General features: G+C 42.7%; 1 protein-coding gene across 1 annotated transcript in view; it reads right to left on the reverse strand.

Moving 5' to 3' along the window:
- The window catches only part of AP5Z1 (adaptor related protein complex 5 subunit zeta 1), a gene marked incomplete at its 5' end in the record, with an annotated part of 105980 nt that extends 83649 nt beyond the window's left edge, over window positions 1–22331 (reverse strand). Inside the window, 3 exons of the mRNA XM_053696944.1 lie at window positions 10210–10350; window positions 21977–22145; window positions 22219–22331. Coding sequence (XP_053552919.1) covers window positions 10210–10350; window positions 21977–22145; window positions 22219–22331 — 423 coding nt within the window. The remainder of the gene's footprint in view (window positions 1–10209; window positions 10351–21976; window positions 22146–22218) is intronic.
- Window positions 22332–27013: the final 4682 nt, after the last annotated feature.

Below are 27013 nucleotides of genomic sequence, written 5' to 3' on the forward strand. Positions count from 1 at the left end.
ATATATTGTATCAAAAAAACAGAATTTATGCTTACCTGATAAATTACTTTCTCCAACGGTGTGTCCGGTCCACGGCGTCATCCTTACTTGTGGGATATTCTCTTCCCCAACAGGAAATGGCAAAGAGCCCAGCAAAGCTGGTCATATGATCCCTCCTAGGCTCCGCCTACCCCAGTCATTCGACCGACGTACAGGAGGAAATATGCATAGGAGAAATCACATGATACCGTGGTGACTGTAGTTAGAGAAAATAATTCATCAGACCTGATTAAAAAAACCAGGGCGGGCCGTGGACCGGACACACCGTTGGAGAAAGTAATTTATCAGGTAAGCATAAATTCTGTTTTCTCCAACTTAGGTGTGTCCGGTCCACGGCGTCATCCTTACTTGTGGGAACCAATACCAAAGCTTTAGGACACGGATGAAGGGAGGGAGCAAATCAGGTCACCTAAATGGAAGGCACCACGGCTTGCAAAACCTTTCTCCCAAAAATAGCCTCTGAAGAAGCAAAAGTATCAAATTTGTAAAATTTGGCAAAAGTGTGCAGTGAAGACCAAGTCGCTGCCTTACATATCTGGTCAACAGAAGCCTCGTTCTTGAAGGCCCATGTGGAAGCCACAGCCCTAGTGGAGTGAGCTGTGATTCTTTCAGGAGGCTGCCGTCCGGCGGTCTCATAAGCCAAACGGATAATGCTTTTAAGCCAAAAAGAAAGAGAGGTAGAAGTTGCTTTTTGACCTCTCCTTTTACCAGAATAAACAACAAACAAAGAAGAAGTTTGTCTGAAATCTTTAGTGGCCTCTAAATAGAATTTTAGAGCACGGACTACGTCCAAATTGTGTAACAAACGTTCCTTCTTTGAAACTGGATTCGGACACAAAGAAGGTACAACTATCTCCTGGTTAATATTCTTGTTGGAAACAACTTTCGGAAGAAAACCAGGCTTAGTACGCAAAACCACCTTATCTGCATGGAACACCAGATAGGGCGGAGAACACTGCAGAGCAGATAACTCAGAAACTCTTCTAGCAGAAGAAATTGCAACCAAAAACAAAACTTTCCAAGATAATAACTTAATATCTACGGAATGTAAGGGTTCAAACGGAACCCCTTGAAGAACTGAAAGAACTAGATTAAGACTCCAGGGAGGAGTCAAAGGTCTGTAAACAGGCTTGATTCTAACCAGAGCCTGAACAAACGCTTGAACGTCTGGCACAGCTGCCAGCCTTTTGTGAAGTAAAACAGATAACGCAGAAATCTGTCCCTTCAGAGAACTTGTAGATAATCCCTTCTCCAAACCTTCTTGTAGAAAGGATAAAATCTTAGGAATTTTTATCTTGTTCCATGGGAATCCTTTAGATTCACACCAACAGATATATTTTTTCCATATCTTATGGTAAATTTTTCTAGTTACAGGTTTTCTAGCCTGAATCAGAGTATCTATTACAGAATCTGAAAACCCACGCTTTGATAAAATCAAGCGTTCAATCTCCAAGCAGTCAGTTGGAGAGAAACCAGATTCGGATGTTCGAATGGACCTTGAACAAGAAGGTCCTGTCTCAAAGGTAGCTTCCATGGTGGAGCCGATGACATATTCACCAGGTCTGCATACCAAGTCCTGCGTGGCCACGCAGGAGCTATCAAGATCACCGAAGCCCTCTCCTGGTTGATCCTGGCTACCAGCCTGGGAATGAGAGGAAACGGTGGGAATACATAAGCTAGGTTGAAGGTCCAAGGTGCTACTAGTGCATCTACTAGAGTCGCCTTGGGATCCCTGGATCTGGACCCGTAACAAGGAACCTTGAAGTTCTGACGAGAGGCCATCAGATCCATGTCTGGAATGCCCCATAATTGAGTTATTTGGGCAAAGATTTCCGGGTGGAGTTCCCACTCCCCCGGATGGAATGTCTGACGACTCAGAAAATCCGCTTCCCAATTTTCCACTCCTGGGATGTGGATTGCAGACAAGTGGCAGGAGTGATCCTCCGCCCATTGAATTATCTTGGTCACTTCCTCCATCGCCAGGGAACTCCTTGTTCCCCCTGATGGTTGATATATGCAACTGTCGTCATGTTGTCTGATTGAAACCTTATGAATTTGGCCTTTGCTAGATGAGGCCAAGCTTTGAGAGCATTGAATATCGCTCTCAGTTCCAGAATGTTTATCGGGAGAAGAGATTCTTCCCGAGACCATAGACCCTGAGCTTTCAGGGGTTCCCAGACCGCGCCCCAGCCCACCAGACTGGCGTTGGTCGTGACAATGACCCACTCTGGTCTGCGGAAGCTCATTCCCTGTGACAGGTTGTCCAGGATTAGCCACCAACGGAGTGAATCTCTGGTCCTTTGATCTACTTGAATCGTCGGAGACAAGTCTGTATAATCCCCATTCCACTGTCTGAGCATGCACAGTTGTAATGGTCTTAGATGAATTCGTGCAAAAGGAACTATGTCCATTGCTGCAACCATCAATCCTATTACTTCCATGCACTGCGCTATGGAAGGACGAAGAACAGAATGAAGAACTTGACAAGAGCTTAGAAGTTTTGATTTTCTGACCTCTGTCAGAAAAATCCTCATTTCTAAGGAGTCTATTATTGTTCCCAAGAAGGGAACTCTTGTTGACGGGGAAAGAGAACTCTTTTTTATGTTCACTTTCCATCCGTGAGATCTGAGAAAGGCTAGGACGATGTCCGTATGAGCCTTTGCTTTTGACAGAGACGACGCTTGAATCAGGATGTCGTCCAAGTACGGTACTACTGCAATGCCCCTTGGTCTTAGAACCGCTAGAAGGGACCCTAGTACCTTTGTGAAAATTCTCGGAGCAGTGGCTAATCCGAATGGAAGTGCCACAAACTGGTAATGCTTGTCCAGAAAAGCGAACCTTAGGAACTGATGATGTTCCTTGTGGATAGGAATATGTAGGTACGCATCCTTTAAATCCACCGTGGTCATAAATTGACCTTCCTGGATGGTAGGAAGGATCGTTCGAATGGTTTCCATTTTGAACGATGGAACCCTGAGAAATTTGTTTAGGATTTTGAGATCTAGAATTGGTCTGAATGTTCCCTCTTTTTTGGGAACTATGAACAGGTTGGAGTAAAACCCCATCCCTTGTTCTCCTATTGGAACTGGATGAATTACTCCCATCTTTAACAGGTCTTCTACACAATGTAAGAATGCCTGTCTTTTTATTTGGTTTGAAGATAATTGAGACCTGTGGAACCTTCCCCTTGGGGGTAGATCCTTGAATTCCAGGAGATAACCTTGAGAAACTATTTCTAGTGCCCAAGGATCCTGAACATCTCTTGCCCAGGCCTGAGCAAAGAGAGAAAGTCTGCCCCCCACCAGATCCGGTCCCGGATCGGGGGCCATCCCTTCATGCTGTTTTGGTAGCAGTGGCAGGCTTCTTGGCCTGCTTACCCTTGTTCCAGCCTTGCATCGGTCTCCAGGCTGGTTTGGGTTGAGAAGTATTACCCTCTTGCTTAGAGGATGTAGAAGTAGAGGTTGGTCCGTTTCTGCGAAAGGGACGAAAATTAGGCTTATTTCTAGCCTTAAAAGACCTATCCTGAGGAAGGGCGTGGCCCTTTCCCCCGGTGATGTCTGAAATAATCTCTTTCAAATCAGGACCAAACAGTGTTTTGCCCTTGAAAGGGATGTTAAGCAATTTTGTCTTGGAAGACACATCCGCTGACCAAGACTTTAGCCAGAGCGCTCTGCGCGCCACGATAGCAAACCCTGAATTTTTCGCCGCTAATCTAGCTAATTGCAAAGCGGCATCTAGAATAAAAGAGTTAGCCAATTTAAGTGCTTGAACTCTGTCCATAACCTCCTCATACGAAGATTCTTTATTGAGCGACTTTTCTAGTTCTTCGAACCAGAAACACGCTGCCGTAGTGACAGGAACAATGCATGAAATTGGTTGTAGAAGGTAACCTTGCTGAACAAACATCTTTTTAAGCAAACCCTCTAATTTTTTATCCATAGGATCTTTGAAAGCACAACTATCTTCTATGGGAATAGTAGTGCGTTTGTTTAGAGTAGAGACCGCCCCCTCGACCTTAGGGACTGTCTGCCATAAGTCCTTTCTGGGGTCGACTATAGGAAATAATTTCTTAAATATAGGGGGAGGAACAAAAGGTATGCCGGGCCTTTCCCATTCCTTATTTACTATGTCCGCCACCCGCTTGGGTATAGGAAAAACATCGGGGGCACCGGAACCTCTAGGAACTTGTCCATCTTACATAATTTCTCTGGAATGACCAAATTGTCACAATCATCCAGAGTAGATAATACCTCCTTAAGCAGTGCGCGGAGATGTTCTAATTTAAATTTAAATGTTACAACATCAGGTTCAGCTTGTTGAGAAATTTTTCCTGAATCTGAAATTTCTCCCTCAGACAAAACCTCCCTCCTGGCCCCTTCAGATTGGTGTGAGGGTATGTCAGAAACGTTATCATCAGCGTCCTCTTGCTCTTCAGTGTTTAAAACAGAGCAATCGCGCTTTCTTTGATAAGTAGGCATTTTAGATAAAATATTTGCAATAGAATTATCCATAACAGCCGTTAATTGTTGCATAGTAATAAGTATTGGCGCACTAGATGTACTAGGGGCCTCTTGTGTGGGCAAAACTGGTGTAGACACAGAAGGGGGTGATGCAGTACCATGCTTACTCCCCTCATCTGAAGAATCATCTTGGGCACTATTATTATCTGTGGCATCATTGTCCCTACTTTGTTTGGACACTATGTCACAATTATCACATATATTTAAATGGGGAGACACATTGGCTTTCATACATATAGAACATCGCTTATCTGATGGTTCAGACATGTTAAACAGGCTTAAACTTTTCAACAAAGCACAAAAAACGTTTTAAAATAAAACCGTTACTGTCACTTTAAATTTTAAACAGAACACACTTTATTACTGAATATGCGAAAAAGCATGAAGCAATTGTTCAAAATTCACCAAAATTTCACCACAGTGTCTTAAAGCCTTAAAAGTATTGCACACCAAATTTGAAAGCTTTAACCCTTAAAATAACGGAACCGGAGCCGTTTTTACATTTAACCCCTATACAGTCCCAGGTATCTGCTTTGCTGAGACCCAACCAAGCCCAGGGGGGAATACGATACCAAATGACGCCTTCTATAAGCTTTTTCAGTGGATCTTAGCTCCTCACACATGCATCTGCATGCCTTGCCTTCCAAAAACAACTGCGCATTAGTGGCGCGAAAATGAGGCTCTGCCTATGACTAGAAAAGGCCCCCATCTGAAAAAGGTGTCCATACAGTGCCTGACGTTTTTTAACAACAATCCCCAAGATTATAATAACTATAAAGAGTTATAATCTGTCAAATATGCTTAGCAAAGTAATCGTTTTAGCCCAGAAAAATGTCTACCAGTTTTATAAGCCCTTATAAAGCCTTTTATTCTTTTGCTTAATCTAAGAAAATGGCTTACCGGTCCCCATAGGGAAAATGACAGCCTTCCAGCATTACAAAGTCTTGTTAGAAATGTGGCCAGTCATACCTCAGGCAGAAAAAGCTTCCCCCAACTGAAGTTACTTCATCTCAACAGTCCTGTGTGGAAACAGCAATCGATTTTAGTAACGTTTGCTAAAATCATCTTCCTCTTACAAACAGAAATCTTCTTCTCTTTTCTGTTTCAGAGTAAATAGTACATACCAGCACTATTTTAAAATAACAAACACTTGATTGAAGAATAAAAACTACATTTAAACACCAAAAAACTCTTAGCCATCTCCGTGGAGATGTTGCCTGTGCAACGGCAAAGAGAATGACTGGGGTAGGCGGAGCCTAGGAGGGATCATATAACCAGCTTTGCTGGGCTCTTTGCCATTTCCTGTTGGGGAAGAGAATATCCCACAAGTAAGGATGACGCCGTGGACCGGACACACCTATGTTGGAGAAACAACTATTATTGTATCAAATAACAACTGTGTGTATACATATATGCCTCTATTTAGGAAGCACAACCCTAGTTGTATCCAATCCGCACGGAGGACTCTCTGACCATATATAAAAGATCATGCTCGATGTAAAAAACTACTTATAAACATATAGAATATAATTGTGCATATAAAAAATGAAATACATAAAAATGTACAAAAAATATATATATATAAAAAATCGGCTCATAATATAAATTTTAATAGTTTGGAAGAATATAAAATATATAAAAAAATATATATATAAAGATATACTTATATTAGTGACATACAAAAAAGGTATATTTTGAGGAGGAACAGCTGATGACCCTAGAAGGATAATTTAGAGTTGATAATGGAAAAATGTAAAATGTGTATATGAGCTAGATATATAGAATAGGAGGTCAATCTTTTAGGAAACAGCCAATGTCAAAATCGACATTCAGACCTAGTGGATGTAACGTTTTTAGATCAAAGATCCATTTGCTTTCTCTTTTTAAAAGATCATTAATTATATTTCCTCCTCTCCATTTCTTTTTTACTTTTTCTATTCCTAGAAACGAGAAATAGCCTAGATTCCCATTATTACACATCCCAAAGTGTTTGGCAATTGGTAGGTCTTTGTTTCTTTTTAATGTGAAATTTTCTATAGACCACATATGTTCTCTAATACGCGTACGTAGGGGTCTTGAGGTCTCACCTGTATATTGTAGACCACATTTGCACTGAATGATGTAAATGATATTGCTATCCGAGCATCTAATGAGATCTTTTATCTTGTATGATTTTCCTGTTACATTTGATTTAAACTCTCTACATTTAGTTGAGTGTTCACAAGACTTACAGGTTAAACAGGGATAAAAGCCTAGAAGGCTATTACCCTTTATGTCCAATTGATTAGCACTATTCACAGAACTATTAGTGTTATGTGTTGGTGCCAAAATGGTTTTAAGATTTTTCACTTTTTTGTACACTACTTGTGGTCTCGGTGGAAGGACAGGACCTAATATTTCGTCATTTTTAAGTAACTTCCAATGTTTGTTCAAAATCTTCTCTAGTAAATATTTATTTTGACTATAATTTGTAATAAAGGGAATAAATATCTGCTCGGTCCCTTTCTTATCTTTGTTAGCAGTGTATATAGTTTGTTTAGGTTTGGTGATTAATAAGGAATTTCTGTCAACTGATCGAACCTCATTTAGAGTTTTATCTATCTCACTTTCTCTATACCCTCTCTCTATAAATTTCTGTTTTATCAAACTTGACTGATTTTCAAAGTCTGTTAGATTTGTACAGTTTTTACGAATCCTCAAAAATTGCCCCTTAGGGATATTATCCAACCATTTTTTATGGTGACAACTAGTATAATGGATATAACTATTCGCATCAACCTTTTTAAAAAAGGTCCGAGCATTTAATTCATTATTATTAACAAAAATTTCTAAATCAAGAAAATTAATCGTAGTTTTATCACGTGTATGGGTAAATTTGAGATTAATTTCATTGGTGTTCATATCTTCAACAAATTTATCTAGTGATAGACAATCTCCTCGCCAAATGATTAAAATATCGTCAATATATCTCTTGAAGGACACCAGGCTTGCCCCAAGTGGGTGATTGGATAAAAAAGAATGCTCCCAATATCCCATAAATAAATTGGCATAGAGAAGATTTTGAACAAACATTGGATTTTACTTAAAAATGACGAAATATTAGGTCCTGTCCTTCCACCGAGACCACAAGTAGTGTACAAAAAAGTGAAGAGAGTTACAGGAGAGGTAAAGAACACCAGAGTGCAGTGAATATTTTGCAGAGTGACAAGGACTCTATTCACGTACCAGAAGAGAGTTACAAGACAGGAAAAAAAACGCAGAAGTCTTCTAAATGTTTATTTTATAATTAATTAAGAAAGAAGTGTTACAGGATTTTGGAAAAACCTGAAAAAAAGAGAGGGAATACAGCACTCTTTTTATATCTAAAAATATTCTAATTTATTAGATTAACAAACATAATTCAAAGGGAAATTGCACTATGAGTGAAAAATGTCCTTTATACACATTCAATCATTAAAAACCATAATAAGTGCACCAAGCTGGCCAGCAATAATATAATATTTATCTCTGACAAATAGAAAATGTTTATCACAAACATAAGTGAGTAAATCTCACTACAATATGCACAACACAATTCTATTAGAATCAAAACTTCTATTCTAAATCTGAGCAACATTATCTACTCAACAATAAGGTTTCGCTAGATAAACTGAATGCCTCAATGTTACAAAATTAATAAGACAAAAACTTGTCCTCCAAAATATGTTGCAAAGTGTATCAAAGCATACGCAAGAAAAAGGCTGAGAGAGACGCCGTTAGATTATTCAGTAAATAGTGGCCGTGGTTATCACTATTTACCAATACTTTATGGAAAGTAGTTACCGACACCTCTAGAAGGCTTTAGCTAGTTCCTTGAACCATTGGAGGTGTAATCTACATCAGCCATATCCATATCATACACATCCTGTCATAATGGTTAAATCGTTTATATACAGTACATTTTTGACACCTTTATCCTCAGATAGAAAAAAAATCCATATAACAAACAATCAGTGGGCAAAATCTACATATATTCTATAAGAATGCTTACCCGATAAATTAATTTTGTTCATGATGGTGAGAGTCCACAAGCCATCACATATTGGATTAAAATCCAGTCTAAAAGGAGGAGGCAAAATACCCTGCATAATAGATATTTTTAATCCCTGACACTTTCCCATGATCCCTCAGTTATACATATGGGCACGAGAAAGGAGAGATTCAGAAAAGCTGCATCGTAATTACAAATCAGGCAAGGTGAGTCACAAGAAAGAACAGAAAGTTCCGACACACTTCTGGCTGAAGAAATGACCAAGAAAAAACTTTCCATGGCAACAGTTGAATGTCCAGACCATGCATAGTAACATAGTAACATAATAGATGAGGTTAAAAGAAGACAGAAGTACACTGAGTTCAACCTATGCAGATCATACCTGATGTAAAATAAAAGCTCCGTTTGAGTTTACCTTAATCCCATTTAAAAAGTGACCCATTTAGCACAAGCAACCATGTCCCTGAATTCTGTTTCTAGGCAGAAATGTATCTAATTTATTGGCATTAACTACCTCCTTAAGCAATTTATTAACAACAACAGGGCCCTGCACTGATCCCTGTGGGACTCCACGTAAATGTGCGCTGGTATTACAAGTAAGGTGCAATGCAAACACGAGCTGGCGTTAGCATTGGTGGAAGCCAATTGCGCTCACAGGGGCACCCTTCCATAGGCTCAAATGGGCACCGTGTGCAGCGCAGCGGGCAACAATAAATATATATGTATATAACAGTCCCCCATTGACTTCTATGTAAAGGCACTGTAGGTGCTGTTTTTTCTGAACACCCCACATGCCCTCACTTTAACCCTTTAGAACTGCTTTGTGCAGTTATTTTGTTAAAAAGTAAAAATGCTGATATATTTATATTATGTTGCTGTACTGTCCACTTTATTTTGGGGGCAGTTTTTTATTTTTAACCAGAGGTCTGACCTAATTGTGCTTATGCAAAGTGCTCCCGCAAGCTTGCGGTCGCATGAACCAGCCACTTGTAATGGCTGGTTATTTAACGTGTGCACTTAAACGTGCAAGTCTGCCCATTTACGGGTGCAAGATAAGATAGCGCCTCACTTGTAATGGCTGGTTATTTAACGTGTGCACTTAAACGTGCAAGTTTGCCGATTTACGGGTGCAAGATAAGATAGCGCCTCACTTGTAATGGCTGGTTATTTAACGTGTGCACTTAAACGTGCAAGTCTGCCCATTTACGGGCGCAAGTTAAGATAGCGCCTCACTTGTAATGGCTGCTTATTTAACGTGTGCACTTAAACGTGTAAGTCTGCCCATTTACGGGCGCAAGTTTAGATAGCGCCTCACTTGTAATCTAGCCCATTATGAGACAGACACTGTGTTAGCATTTCTCGATACTAATATAAGCTTAAGATGAGCTGAAGACCATGACAAAGGGACTCCTGACCAACTCGTGGCTGGGGATTTAGCTCTCAGGAGCATTGGGCAGCCCATTAGTCTGTAACCTCAATACCCATATCTCACACTAATGATACTGGTGTGTGCCAACTGCCTAGTTGTCTTTTTCTCTCTTTATGCCATATTTGTAAGCTAAGACCGCAGATATAAAAAACATATGGGAGCAGCGAGATAATAAGCAGGTTATTACTTACTCCGGTTGCTTTGTTCCACTACCCGCAGACAGTACTCAAACGCCTTCTCCCGGAGACGCTCCCGTGGTGGTAATATACGGCTGGAGGTAGACGAGGCCGATACCATAGAGATCACTGAGCCTTCAGCTTCAGACTTGTCATCTGCATTAGGGTGACATAAAGCACAAATCTATAAAGCTCTCTGCCTCCAACTCATCAGTTCTTCCAGGACCCTCAAATAATTTCAGAAAGCAAATTTAGCTTGAAACCGGATTATTTTCAGCTTCTGGTTGTGAAGGAGAGACACCTAAATTACAATACAGTTATTGTGTGAATTCTTCCCATGCTTGTAAGCCCTACTGATGAGAGGTGCACACAGGTATCAGATGATTATTGAGGGGGTGTACAGGAGTGAAGCGATTAATAAGAAGCATGCGCAGATTTAAAGGGACAGTCTACTTGAAAATTGTTATTCTTTAAAAAGATGCCTACCCATTCCCCAGCTTTGCATGACCAATACTATTATGCTAATATACTTTATGACCTCTAAATCTCTGCCTGTTTGTAAGCCTTTGAAAGCCATCTCTTATCTGAACGCATTTGACAGTTTTTCACATCCAGACAGCGCTAGTTCATGTGTGCCATATAGAAAACATTATGCTCACTCCCCTGAAGTTGAGTATGAGACACACCAAACCCTAGTGATATGAGACGGACACACACGAACCCTAGTGATAGAATGAGACACACATAGACCCTAGAGATAGAATGAGACACACACACAGACCCTAGTGATATGAGACACACACAGACCCTAGAGATAGAATGAGACACACATAGACCCTAGAGATAGAATGAGACACACACACAGACCCTAGTGATAGGACACACACACAGACCCTAGTGATAGAATGAGACACACACACAGACCCTAGTGATAGGACACACACACAGACCCTAGAGATAGAATGAGACACACACACAGACCCTAGTGATAGGACACACACACAGACCCTAGTGATAGAATGAGACACACACAGACCCTAGTGATAGGACACACACAGACCCTAGTGATAGAATGAGGCACACACAGACCCTAGTGATAGGACACACACACAGACCCTAGAGATAGAATGAGACACACACACAGACCCTAGTGATAGAATGAGACACACACAGACCCTAGTGATAGGACACACACACAGACCCTAGTGATAGAATGAGACACACACAGACCCTAGTGATAGGACACACACACAGACCCTAGTGATAGAATGAGACACACACAGACCCTAGAGATAGAATGAGACACACACAGACCCTAGTGATAGAATGAGACACACACAGACCCTAGTGATAGAATGAGACACACACACAGACCCTAGTGATAGGACACACACACAGACCCTAGAGATAGAATGAGACACACACACAGACCCTAGTGATAGGACACACACACAGACCCTAGTGATAGAATGAGACACACACAGACCCTAGTGATAGGAGACACACACAGACCCTAGTGATAGGACACACACAGACCCTAGTGATAGAATGAGACACACACAGACCCTAGTGATAGGACACACACACAGACCCTAGTGATAGGACACACACACAGACCCTAGTGATAGGACACACACACAGACCCTAGTGATAGGACACACACACAGACCCTAGTGATAGAATGAGACACACACAGACCCTAGTGATAGGACACACACACAGACCCTAGTGATAGAATGAGGCACACACAGACCCTAGTGATAGGACACACACACAGACCCTAGAGATAGAATGAGACACACACACAGACCCTAGTGATAGAATGAGACACACACAGACCCTAGTGATAGGACACACACACAGACCCTAGTGATAGAATGAGACACACACAGACCCTAGAGATAGAATGAGACACACACAGACCCTAGTGATAGAATGAGACACACACAGACCCTAGTGATAGAATGAGACACACACAGACCCTAGAGATAGAATGAGACACACACAGACCCTAGTGATAGAATGAGACACACACAGACCCTAGTGAAAGAATGAGACACACACAGACCCTAGTGATAGAATGAGACACACACAGACCCTAGAGATAGAATGAGACACACACAGACCCTAGAGATAGAATGAGACACACACAGACCCTAGAGATAGATTGAGACACACACAGACCCTAGTGATAGAATGAGACACACACAGACACTAGTGATAGGACACACACAGACCCTAGTGATAGGACACACACACAGACCCTAGTGATAGGACACACACACAGACCCTAGTGATAGGACACACACACAGACCCTAGTGATAGGACACACACACAGACCCTAGTGATAGGACACACACACAGACCCTAGTGATAGGACACACACACAGACCCTAGTGATAGGACACACACACAGACCCTAGTGATAGAATGAGACACACACAGACCCTAGTGATAGGACACACACACAGACCCTAGTGATAGAATGAGACACACACACAGACCCTAGTGATAGAATGAGACACACACAGACCCTAGTGATAGAATGAGACACACACAGACCCTAGTGATAGGACACACACACAGACCTTAGTGATAGGACACACACACAGACCCTAGTGATAGAATGAGACACACACAGACCCTAGTGATAGGACACACACACAGACCCTAGTGATAGGACACACACACAGACCCTAGTGATAGGACACACACACAGACCCTAGTGATAGGACACACACACAGACCCTAGTGATAGGACACACACACAGACCCTAGTGATAGGACACACACACAGACCCTAGTGATAGAATGAGACACACACAGACCCTAGTGATAGAATGAGACACACACACAGACCCTAGTGATAGAATGAGACACACACAGACCCTAGTGATAGAATGAGACACACACAGACCCTAGTGATAGGACACACACACAGACCTTAGTGATAGGACACACACACAGACCCTAGTGATAGAATGAGACACACACAGACCCTAGTGATAGGACACACACACAGACCCTAGTGATAGGACACACACACAGACCCTAGTGATAGGACACACACACAGACCCTAGTGATAGGACACACACACAGACCCTAGTGATAGGACACACACACAGACCCTAGTGATAGGACACACACACAGACCCTAGTGATAGAATGAGACACACACAGACCCTAGTGATAGGACACACACAGACCCTAGTGATAGGACACACACACAGACCCTAGTGATAGAATGAGGCACACACAGACCCTAGTGATAGGACACACACACAGACCCTAGTGATAGAATGAGACACACACAGACCCTAGAGATAGAATGAGACACACACAGACCCTAGAGATAGAATGACACACACACAGACCCTAGAGATAGAATGAGACACACACAGACCCTAGTGATAGAATGAGACACACACAGACCCTAGTGATAGGACACACACACAGACCCTAGTGATAGAATGAGACACACACAGACCCTAGTGATAGGACACACACACAGACCCTAGTGATAGAATGAGGCACACACAGACCCTAGTGATAGAATGAGACACACACAGACCCTAGTGATAGGACACACACACAGACCCTAGTGATAGAATGAGGCACACACAGACCCTAGTGATAGGACACACACACAGACCCTAGTGATAGGACACACACACAGACCCTAGTGATAGAATGAGACACACACAGACCCTAGTGATAGAATGAGACACACACAGACCCTAGTGGTAGAATGAGACACACACAGACCCTAGTGATAGAATGAGACACACACAGACCCTAGTGATAGAATGAGACACACACAGACCCTAGTGATAGAATGAGACACACACAGACCCTAGTGATAGAATGAGACACACACAGACCCTAGTGATATGAGACACACACAGACCCTAGAGATAGAATGAGACACACACAGACCCTAGTAATAGAATGAGACACACACAGACCCTAGTGATAGAATGAGACACACACAGACCCTAGTGATAGGACACAAACACAGACCCTAGTGATAGAATGAGGCACACACAGACCCTAGTGATAGGACACACACAGACCCTAGTGATAGAATGAGACACACACAGACCCTAGTGATAGGACACACACACAGACCCTAGTGATAGAATGAGGCACACACAGACCCTAGTGATAGGACACACACACAGACCCTAGTGATAGAATGAGACACACACAGACCCTAGTGATAGGACACACACACAGACCCTAGTGATAGGACACACACACAGACCCTAGAGATAGGACACACACACAGACCCTAGAGATAGAATGAGACACAAACAGACCCTAGTGATAGAATGAGGCACACACAGACCCTAGTGATAGGACACACACACAGACCCTAGTGATAGAATGAGACACACAAAGACCCTAGTGATAGAATGAGACACACACAGACCCTAGAGATAGAATGAGACACACACAGACCCTAGTGATAGAATGAGACACACAAAGACCCTAGTGATAGAATGAGACACACACAGACCCTAGTGATAGAATGAGACACACAAAGACCCTAGTGATAGAATGAGACACACACAGACCCTAGAGATAGAATGAGACACACACAGACCCTAGTGATAGAATGAGACACACAAAGACCCTAGTGATAGAATGAGACACACACACAGACCCTAGAGATAGAATGAGACACACACAGACCCTAGAGATAGAATGAGACACACACAGACCCTAGTGATAGAATGAGGCACACACAGACCCTAGTGATAGGACACACACACAGAGCCTAGTGATAGAATGAGGCACACACAGACCCTAGTGATAGGACACACACACAGACCCTAGTGATAGAATGAGACACACACAGACCCTAGTGATAGAATGAGACACACACAGACCCTAGAGATAGAATGAGGCACACACAGACCCTAGTGATAGGACACACACAGACCCTAGTGATAGAATGAGACACACACAGACCCTAGTGATAGGACACACACACAGACCCTAGTGATAGAATGAGACACACACAGACCCTAGTGATAGAATGAGACACACACAGACCCTAGTGATAGAATGAGACACACACAGACCCTAGTGATAGGACACACACACAGAGCCTAGTGATAGAATGAGACACACACAGACCCTAGAGATAGAATGAGACACACACAGACCCTAGTGATAGAATGAGACACACACAGACCCTAGTGATAGGACACACACACAGAGCCTAGTGATAGAATGAGGCACACACAGACCCTAGTGATAGGACACACACACAGACCCTAGTGATAGAATGAGACACACACAGACCCTAGTGATAGAATGAGACACACACAGACCCTAGAGATAGAATGAGGCACACACAGACCCTAGTGATAGGACACACACAGACCCTAGTGATAGAATGAGACACACACAGACCCTAGTGATAGGACACACACACAGACCCTAGTGATAGAATGAGACACACACAGACCCTAGTGATAGAATGAGACACACACAGACCCTAGTGATAGAATGAGACACACACAGACCCTAGTGATAGAATGAGACACACACAGACCCTAGTGATAGGACACACACACAGACCCTAGTGATAGGACACACACACAGACCCTAGAGATAGAATGAGACACAAACAGACCCTAGTGATAGAATGAGGCACACACAGACCCTAGTGATAGGACACACACACAGACCCTAGTGATAGAATGAGACACACACAGACCCTAGAGATAGAATGAGACACACACAGACCCTAGAGATAGAATGAGACACACACAGACCCTAGTGATAGAATGAGACACACACAGACCCTAGTGATAGAATGAGACACACACAGACCCTAGTGATAGAATGAGACACACACAGACCCTAGTGATAGGACACACACACAGACCCTAGTGATAGGACACACACACAGACCCTAGTGATAGGACACACACACAGACCCTAGTGATAGAATGAGACACACACAGACCCTAGTAATAGAATGAGACACACACAGACCCTAGTGATAGAATGAGACACACACAGACCCTAGTGATAGGACACACACACAGACCCTAGTGATAGGACACACACAGACCCTAGTGATAGGACACACACACAGACCCTAGTGATAGAATGCGTACACACACAGACCCTAGAGATGCCTCGGATGAGGCCACTCACACCGACCCTAGTGATAGGACACACACAGACCCTAGTGATGAATGAGACACCCTACACAGACCCTAGTGATAGAATGAGACACACACAGACCCTAGTGATAGACTGAGACACACACAGACCCCTAGTGGTATAATGAGACACACACAGACCCTAGTGATAGAATGAGACACACACAGACCCTAGTGATAGAATGAGACACACACAGACCCTAGTGATAGGACACACACACAGACCCTAGTGATAGAATGAGACACACACAGACCCTAGTGATAGAATGAGACACACACAGACCCTAGTGATAGATGAGCACACACCAGACCCCTAGTGATTGAAACACACACAGACCCTAGAGATAGAATGAGACACACACAGACCCTAGTGATAGTGACACACACACAGACCCTAGTGATGAGGACACACACACAGACCCTAGTGATAGAATGAGACACACACAGACCCCTAGTGATAGAATGAGGCACACACAGACCCTAGTGATAGGACCACACACAGACCCTAGTGATAGAATGAGACACACACAGACCCTAGTGATAGAATGAGACACACACAGACCCTAGTGATAGAATGAGGCACACACAGACCCTAGTGATAGAATGAGGCACACACAGACCCTAGTGATAGGACACACACACAGACCCTAGTGATAGAATGAGACACACACAGACCCTAGTGATAGAATGAGACACACACAGACCCTAGTGATAGGACACACACACAGACCCTAGTGATAGAATGAGGCACACACAGACCCTAGTGATAGGACACACACACAGACCCTAGTGATAGAATGAGACACACACAGACCCTAGTGATAGGACACACACACAGACCCTAGTGATAGAATGAGGCACACACAGACCCTAGTGATAGGACACACACACAGACCCTAGTGATAGAATGAGACACACACAGACCCTAGAGATAGAATGAGACACACACAGACCCTAGAGATAGAATGAGACACACACAGACCCTAGAGATAGAATGAGACACACACAGACCCTAGTGATAGAATGAGACACACACAGACCCTAGTGATAGGACACACACACAGACCCTAGTGATAGAATGAGACACACACAGACCCTAGTGATAGGACACACACACAGACCCTAGTGATAGAATGAGGCACACACAGACCCTAGTGATAGAATGAGACACACACAGACCCTAGTGATAGGACACACACACAGACCCTAGTGATAGAATGAGGCACACACAGACCCTAGTGATAGGACACACACACAGACCCTAGTGATAGGACACACACACAGACCCTAGTGATAGAATGAGGCACACACAGACCCTAGTGATAGAATGAGACACACACAGACCCTAGTGATAGGACACACACACAGACCCTAGTGATAGGACACACACACAGACCCTAGTGATAGAATGAGGCACACACAGACCCTAGTGATAGGACACACACACAGACCCTAGTGATAGGACACACACACAGACCCTAGTGATAGGACACACACATAGACCCTAGTGATAGAATGAGACACACACAGACCCTAGTGATAGGACACACACACAGACCCTAGTGATAGAATGAGACACACACAGACCCTAGTGATAGGACACACACACAGACCCTAGTGATAGGAGACACACAGACCCTAGTGATAGGACACACACACAGACCCTAGTGATAGGACACACACATAGACCCTAGTGATAGGACACAGACACAGACCCTAATGATAGGACACACACACAGACCCTAGTGATAGGACACACACACAGACCCTAGTGATAGGACACACACACAGACCCTAGTGATAGGACACACACACAGACCCTAGTGATAGGACACACACAGACCCTAGTGATAGGACACACACAGACCCTAGTGATAGGACACACACAGACCCTAGTGATAGGACACACACAGACCCTAGTGATAGAATGAGGCACACACAGACCCTAGTGATAGGACACACACACAGACCCTAGTGATATGATGAGAAACACAAAGACCCTAGTGATATGATGAGACACACAAAGACCCTAGTGATATGATGAGACACACAAAGACCCTAGTGATATGATGAGACACACAAAGACCCTAGTGATATGATGAGACACACAAAGACCCTAGTGATATGATGAGACACACACACAGACCGACCCAAGTGATATGATGAGACACACACACAGACCGACCCAAGTGATATGATGAGACACACACACAGACCGACCCAAGTGATATGATGAGACACACACACACAGACCGACCCAAGTGATATGATGAGAAACACAGACCCTAGTGATATGATGAGAAACACAAAGACCCTAGTGATATGATGAGAAACACAAAGACCCTAGTTATATGATGAGACACACACACACAGACCGACCCAAGTGATATGATGAGACACACACACAGACCGACCCAAGTGATATGATGAGACACACACACAGACCGACCCAAGTGATATGATGAGACACACAAAGACCCTAGTGATATGATGAGACACACACACACAGACCGACCCAAGTGATATGATGAGACACACACACAGACCGACCCAAGTGATATGATGAGACACACACACAGACCGACCCAAGTGATATGATGAGACACACACACAGACCGACCCAAGTGATATGATGAGACACACACAGACCCAAGTGATATGATGAGACACACACAGACCCAAGTGATATGATGAGACACACACAGACCGACCCAAGTGATATGATGAGACACACACAGACCCAAGTGATATGATGAGACACACACAGACCGACCCAAGTGATATGATGAGACACACACAGACCGACCCAAGTGATATGATGAGACACACACAGACCGACCCAAGTGATATGATGAGAAACACAGAGACCCTAGTGATATGATGAGACACACACACACAGTCCGACCCAAGTGATATGATGAGACACACACACAGACCGACCCAAGTGATATGATGAGACACACACACAGACCGACCCAAGTGATATGATGAGACACACACAGACCCAAGTGATATGATGAGACACACACAGACCGACCCAAGTGATATGATGAGACACACACAGACCCAAGTGATATGATGAGACACACACAGACCGACCCAAGTGATATGATGAGACACACACAGACCGACCCAAGTGATATGATGAGACACACACAGACCCAAGTGATATGATGAGACACACACAGACCCAAGTGATATGATGAGACACACACAGACCGACCCAAGTGATATGATGAGACACACAGACCGACCCAAGTGATATGATGAGACACACACAGACCGACCCAAGTGATATGATGAGACACACACAGACCGACCCAAGTGATATGATGAGACACACACAGACCGACCCAAGTGATATGATGAGACACACAGACCGACCCAAGTGATATGATGAGACACACAGACCGACCCAAGTGATATGATGAGACACACACAGACCCAAGTGATATGATGAGACACACACACACAGACCGACCCAAGTGATATGATGAGACACACACACAGACCGACCCAAGTGATATGATGAGACACACACACAGACCGACCCAAGTGATATGATGAGACACACACAGACCCAAGTGATATGATGAGACACACACAGACCCTGGTGATATGATGAGACACACACAGACCGACCCAAGTGATATGAGACACACACACCAACCCAAGTGATATGATGAGACACACACAGACCCAAGTGATATGATGAGACACACACAGACCCTGGTGATATGATGAGACACACACAGACCGACCCAAGTGATATGAGACACACACACCAACCCAAGTGATATGATGAGACACACACCGACCCAAGTGATATGATGAGACACACACCGACCCAAGTGATATGATGAGACACACACACCGACCCAAGTGATATGATGAGACACACACACCGACCCAAGTGATATGATGAGACACACACACCGACCCAAGTGATATGATGAGACACACACACAGACCAACCCAAGTGATAAGATGAGACACACACACACAGACCAACCCAAGTGATATGATGAGACACACACACACAGACCAACCCAAGTGATATGATGAGACACACACACACAGACCCAAGTGATAAGATGAGACACACACACAGACCCAAGTGATATGATGAGACACACACACAGACCCAAGTGATAAGATGAGACACACACACAGACCGACCCAAGTGATATGATGAGACACACACCGACCCAAGTGATATGATGAGAAACACACACAGACCCAAGTGATATGATGAGAAACACACACAGACCCAAGTGATATGATGAGACACACACACACACACACAGACCCAAGTGATATGATGAGACACACACACACAGACCCAAGTGATATGATGAGACACACACACAGACCCTAGTGATATGATGAGACACACACACACACACACACAGACCCAAGTGATATGATGAGACACACACACACACACACAGACCCAAGTGATATGATGAGACACACACACACAGACCCAAGTGATATGATGAGACACACACACAGACCCTAGTGATATGATGAGACACACACACAGACCCAAGTGATATGATGAGACACACACACAGACCCAAGTGATATGATGAGACACACACACACACACACAGACCCAAGTGATATGATGAGACACACACACAGACCCAAGTGATATGATGAGACACACACACAGACCCAAGTGATATGATGAGACACACACACAGACCCAAGTGATATGATGAGACACACACACAGACCCAAGTGATATGATGAGACACACACAGACCCTGGTGATATGATGAGACACACACACACAGACCCAAGTGATATGATGAGACACACACACACAGACTGACCCAAGTGATATGATGAGACACACACACACAGACTGACCCAAGTGATATGATGAGACACACACACACAGACTGACCCAAGTGATATGATGAGACACACACACACAGACTGACCCAAGTGATATGATGAGACACACACACACAGACTGACCCAAGTGATATGATGAGACACACACACAGACCGACCCAAGTGATATGATGAGACACACACACACAGACTGACCCAAGTGATATGATGAGACACACATACCGACCCAAGTGATATGATGAGACACACACACCGACCCAAGTGATATGATGAGACACACACACAGACCCAAGTCATATGATGAGACACACACACAGACCCAAGTCATATGATGAGACACACACACAGACCGACCCAAGTGATATGATGAGACACACACACACAGACCCAAGTGATATGATGAGACACACACACACAGACCCAAGTGATATGATGAGACACACACACACAGACCCAAGTGATATGATGAGACACACACACACAGACCGACCCAAGTGATATGATGAGACACACACAGACCCAAGTGATATGATGAGACACACACAGACCCTGGTGATATGATGAGACACACACAGACCCTGGTGATATGATGAGACACACACAGACCCTGGTGATATGATGAGACACACACAGACCCAAGTGATATAATGAGACACACACAGATCATAAGATATAATAAGATATAAGCAGAAGAAGTAGACATGACACAGTTTAGGATAACGTGTCCCTTACCTGAGCCAGTGGCACTGGTCCCTGCAGAGCCATACTGTAGTAGCCATCTGCGGAGCATGGAGAACGCCTGCACATTCAACCACTGGTCCTCTGTATAATGTTGAGAGAAGCTCAGTACAGTGAAGAAGTCAGTTGCTACAGCTCCATCTACTTCAGTAATGGGTCCGGGCTACAGGGAGAGAGACCCAGTCACTTGTGCTGCCCCTGAAGACTCACGTGTGTCTCATGTGCATGCGTCTCACCTGCTTGGCGCGTGTGCTGGAAAAAAAGCCGCCTGTTGCTGGTGACACACCCTGATGTATGCTGGCATAGCGCAGCCAGTCGGCCAACTTCTTATTGATAATGTTAATGTGATCTGAAATAAAACAGGATTTCAGTATTTGTGTTTAGTAGAGGTCAGCACAGTGTCACGAACAGGAGTCTAATTATTCCGGCACATCTGAGTTTTATATAGTTTGTCTTAATTACTGAACGTTAATGTCAGTTGTTTTGTAAACATCAATTTTCATTAATAAATTAATATTTCTGTAGTGAGGATGTTTTTCTGTCTAAATATGTTGAGGTTTTATCTTGTAAATAAATGTTTGTATTTTCGCAACACAAACATTTTAGTTTTGTTAAATAGAACTCGTAAAATGTCTCCAACAGCCGTAAAAGAGAAACGTGGTTTATAGATTTATTGGCTACTTCTGCACTTTATTTTATGACGTCACAGTTTAGGCTTAAATGGACATTAAATGAGATTGTAATATGATTTAGTTATTAATTCATTATCAATTATTGTAATATACTTTCAGCATTCATTTTGTCCTCTTATGTCGTTTTACTCATGTAGCTTATCTCATTCCCTCCAGGATATTTATCATAAGCACCATCATGTAACGTAGGTTATCCAATTCCCTCCAGGATATTTATCATCAGCGCCATCATGTAACGTAGGTTATCCAATTCCCCCCAGTATCTTTATCATCAGCACCATCATGTAACGTAGGTTATCTAATTCCCTCCAGTATCTTTATCATCAGCACCATCATGTAACGTAGGTTATCCAATTCCCTCCAGTATCTTTATCATCAGCGCCATCATGTAACGTAGGTTATCTAATTCCCTCCAGTATCTTTATCATCAGCACCATCATGTAACGTAGGTTATCCAATTCCCTCCAGTATCTTTATCATCAGCACCATCATGTAACGTAGGTTATCCAATTCCCTCCAGTATCTTTATCATCAGCGCCATCATGTAACGTAGGTTATCTAATTCCCTCCAGTATCTTTATCATCAGCGCCATCATGTAACGTAGGTTATCCAATTCCCTCCAGTATCTTTATCATCAGCGCCATCATGTAACGTAGGTTATCTCATTCCCTCCAGGATATTTATCATTAGCACCATCATGTAACGTAGGTTATCCAATTCCCTTTAGTATCTTTATCATCAGCGCCATCATGTAACGTAGGTTATCTCATTCCCTCCAGTATCTTTATCATCAGCACCATCATGTAACGTAGGTTATCTCATTCCCTCCAGGATATTTATCATTAGCACCATCATGTAACGTAGGTTATCTCATTCCCTCCAGTATCTTTATCATCAGCGCCATCATGTAACGTAGGTTATCTCATTCCCTCCATTATCTTTATCATCAGCACCATCATGTAACGTAGGTTATCCAATTCCCTTTAGTATCTTTATCATCAGCACTATCATGTAACGTAGGTTATCCAATTCCCTTTAGTATCTTTATCATCAGCACCATCATGTAACGTAGGTTATCCAATTCCCTCCAGTATCTTTATCATCAGCACCATCATGTAACGTAGCTTATCTCATTCCCTCCAGTATCTTTATCATCAGCACCATCATGTAACGTAGGTTATCTCATTCCCTCCAGTATCTTTATCATCAGCACCATCATGTAACGTAGCTTATCTCATTCCCTCCAGTACCTTTATCATCAGCACCATCATGTAACGTAGGTTATCTCATTCCCTCCAGTATCTTTATCATTAGCGCCATCATGTAACGTAGGTTATCCAATTCCCTTTAGTATCTTTATCATCAGCACCATCATGTAACTTAGCTTATCTCATTCCCTCCAGTACCTTTATCATCAGCACCATCATGTAACGTAGTTTATTTAATTCCCTCCAGTATCTTTATTATCAGCACCATCATGTAACGTAGGTTATCTAATTCCCTCCAGTATCTTTATCATTAGCACCATCATGTAACGTAGGTTATCCAATTCCCTCCAGTATCTTTATCATCAGCACCATCATGTAACGTAGGTTATCCAATTCCCTCCAGTATCTTTATCATTAGCGCCATCATGTAACGTAGGTTATCTAATTCCCTCCAGTATCTTTATCATTAGCGCCATCATGTAACGTAGGTTATCCAATTCCCTCCAGTATCTTTATCATCAGCGCCATCATGTAACGTAGGTTATCTCATTCCCTCCAGGATATTTATCATTAGCACCCATCATGTAACGTAGGTTATCCAATTCCCTTTAGTATCTTTATCATCAGCGCCATCATGTACGTAGCTTATTTAATTCCCTCCAGTATCTTTATCATTAGCGCCATCATGTAACGTAGGTTATCCAATTCCCTCCAGTATCTTTATCATCAGCGCCATCATGTAACGTAGGTTATCTCATTCCCTCCAGGATATTTATCATTAGCACCATCATGTAACGTAGGTTATCTCATTCCCTCCAGTATCTTTATCATCAGCGCCATCATGTAACGTAGGTTATCCAATTCCCTTTAGTATCTTTATCATCAGCACCATCATGTAACGTAGGTTATCCAATTCCCTCCAGTATCTTTATCATCAGCACCATCATGTAACGTAGCTTATCTCATTCCCTCCAGTATCTTTATCATCAGCACCATCATGTAACGTAGCTTATCTCATTCCCTCCAGTATCTTTATCATCAGCACCATCATGTAACGTAGCTTATCTCATTCCCTCCAGTACCTTTATCATCAGCACCATCATGTAACGTAGTTTATTTAATTCCCTCCAGTATCTTTATTATCAGCACCATCATGTAACGTAGGTTATCTAATTCCCTCCAGTATCTTTATTATCAGCACCATCATGTAACGTAGGTTATCCAATTCCCTCCAGTATCTTTATCATCAGCACCATCATGTAACGTAGGTTATCTAATTCCCTCCAGTATCTTTATCATTAGCACCATCATGTAACGTAGGTTATCTCATTCCCTCCAGTATCTTTATCATCAGCACCATCATGTAACGTAGCTTATCTCATTCCCTCCAGTACCTTTATCATCAGCACCATCATGTAACGTAGGTTATCTCATTCCCTCCATTATCTTTATCATCAGCACCATCATGTAACGTAGGTTATCTAATTCCCTCCAGTATCTTTATCATTAGCACCATCATGTAACGTAGGTTATCCAATTCCCTCCAGTATCTTTATCATCAGCACCATCATGTAACGTAGTTTATTTAATTCCCTCCAGTATCTTTATCATCAGCGCCATCATGTAACGTAGGTTATCTCATTCCCTCCAGTATCTTTATCATCAGCACCATCATGTAACGTAGCTTATCTCATTCCCTCCAGTACCTTTATCATCAGCACCATCATGTAACGTAGGTTATCTAATTCCCTCCAGTATCTTTATCATTAGCGCCATCATGTAACGTAGGTTATCCAATTCCCTCCAGTATCTTTATCATCAGCGCCATCATGTAACGTAGGTTATCTCATTCCCTCCAGGATATTTATCATTAGCACCATCATGTAACGTAGGTTATCCAATTCCCTTTAGTATCTTTATCATCAGCGCCATCATGTAACGTAGCTTATTTAATTCCCTCCAGTATCTTTATCATTAGCGCCATCATGTAACGTAGGTTATCCAATTCCCTCCAGTATCTTTATCATCAGCGCCATCATGTAACGTAGGTTATCTCATTCCCTCCAGGATATTTATCATTAGCACCATCATGTAACGTAGTTTATTTAATTCCCTTTAGTATCTTTATCATCAGCGCCATCATGTAACGTAGGTTATCTCATTCCCTCCAGGATATTTATCATTAGCACCATCATGTAACGTAGCTTATTTAATTCCCTTTAGTATCTTTATCATCAGCGCCATCATGTAACGTAGCTTATTTAATTCCCTCCAGTATCTTTATCATTAGCACCATCATGTAACATAGGTTATCTCATTCCCTCCAGTATCTTTATCATTAGCACCATCATGTAACGTAGCTTATTTAATTCCCTCCAGGATATTTATCATTAGCACCATCATGTAACGTAGGTTATCCAATTCCCTCCAGTATCTTTATCATCAGCGCCATCATGTAACGTAGGTTATCTAATTCCCTCCAGTATCTTTATCATTAGCACCATCATGTAACGTAGGTTATCCAATTCCCTCCAGTATCTTTATCATCAGCACCATCATGTAACGTAGCTTATCTCATTCCCTCCAGTACCTTTATCATCAGCACCATCATGTAACGTAGCTTATCTCATTCCCTCCAGTACCTTTATCATCAGCACCATCATGTAACGTAGCTTATCTCATTCCCTCCAGTATCTTTATCATCAGCGCCATCATGTAACGTAGGTTATCTCATTCCCTCCAGTATCTTTATCATTAGTGCCATCATGTAACGTAGGTTATCTCATTCCCTCCAGTACCTTTATCATCAGCGCCATCATGTAACATAGGTTATCTCATTCCCTCCAGTACCTTTATCATCAGCGCCATCATGTAACGTAGGTTATCTCATTCCCTCCAGTACCTTTATCATCAGCGCCATCATGTAACATAGGTTATCTCATTCCCTCCAGTACCTTTATCATCAGCGCCATCATGTAACGTAGGTTATCTCATTCCCTCCAGTATCTTTATCATTAGCGCCATCATGTAACGTAGGTTATCTCATTCCCTCCATTATCTTTATCATCAGCACCATTCATGTAACGTAGGTTATCCAATTCCCTCCAGTTATCTTTATCATCAGCACCAT

The sequence above is a fragment of the Bombina bombina genome, unplaced genomic scaffold, assembly GCF_027579735.1.
Source record: "Bombina bombina isolate aBomBom1 unplaced genomic scaffold, aBomBom1.pri scaffold_475, whole genome shotgun sequence".
NCBI classification, from domain to species: Eukaryota; Metazoa; Chordata; class Amphibia; order Anura; family Bombinatoridae; genus Bombina; species Bombina bombina.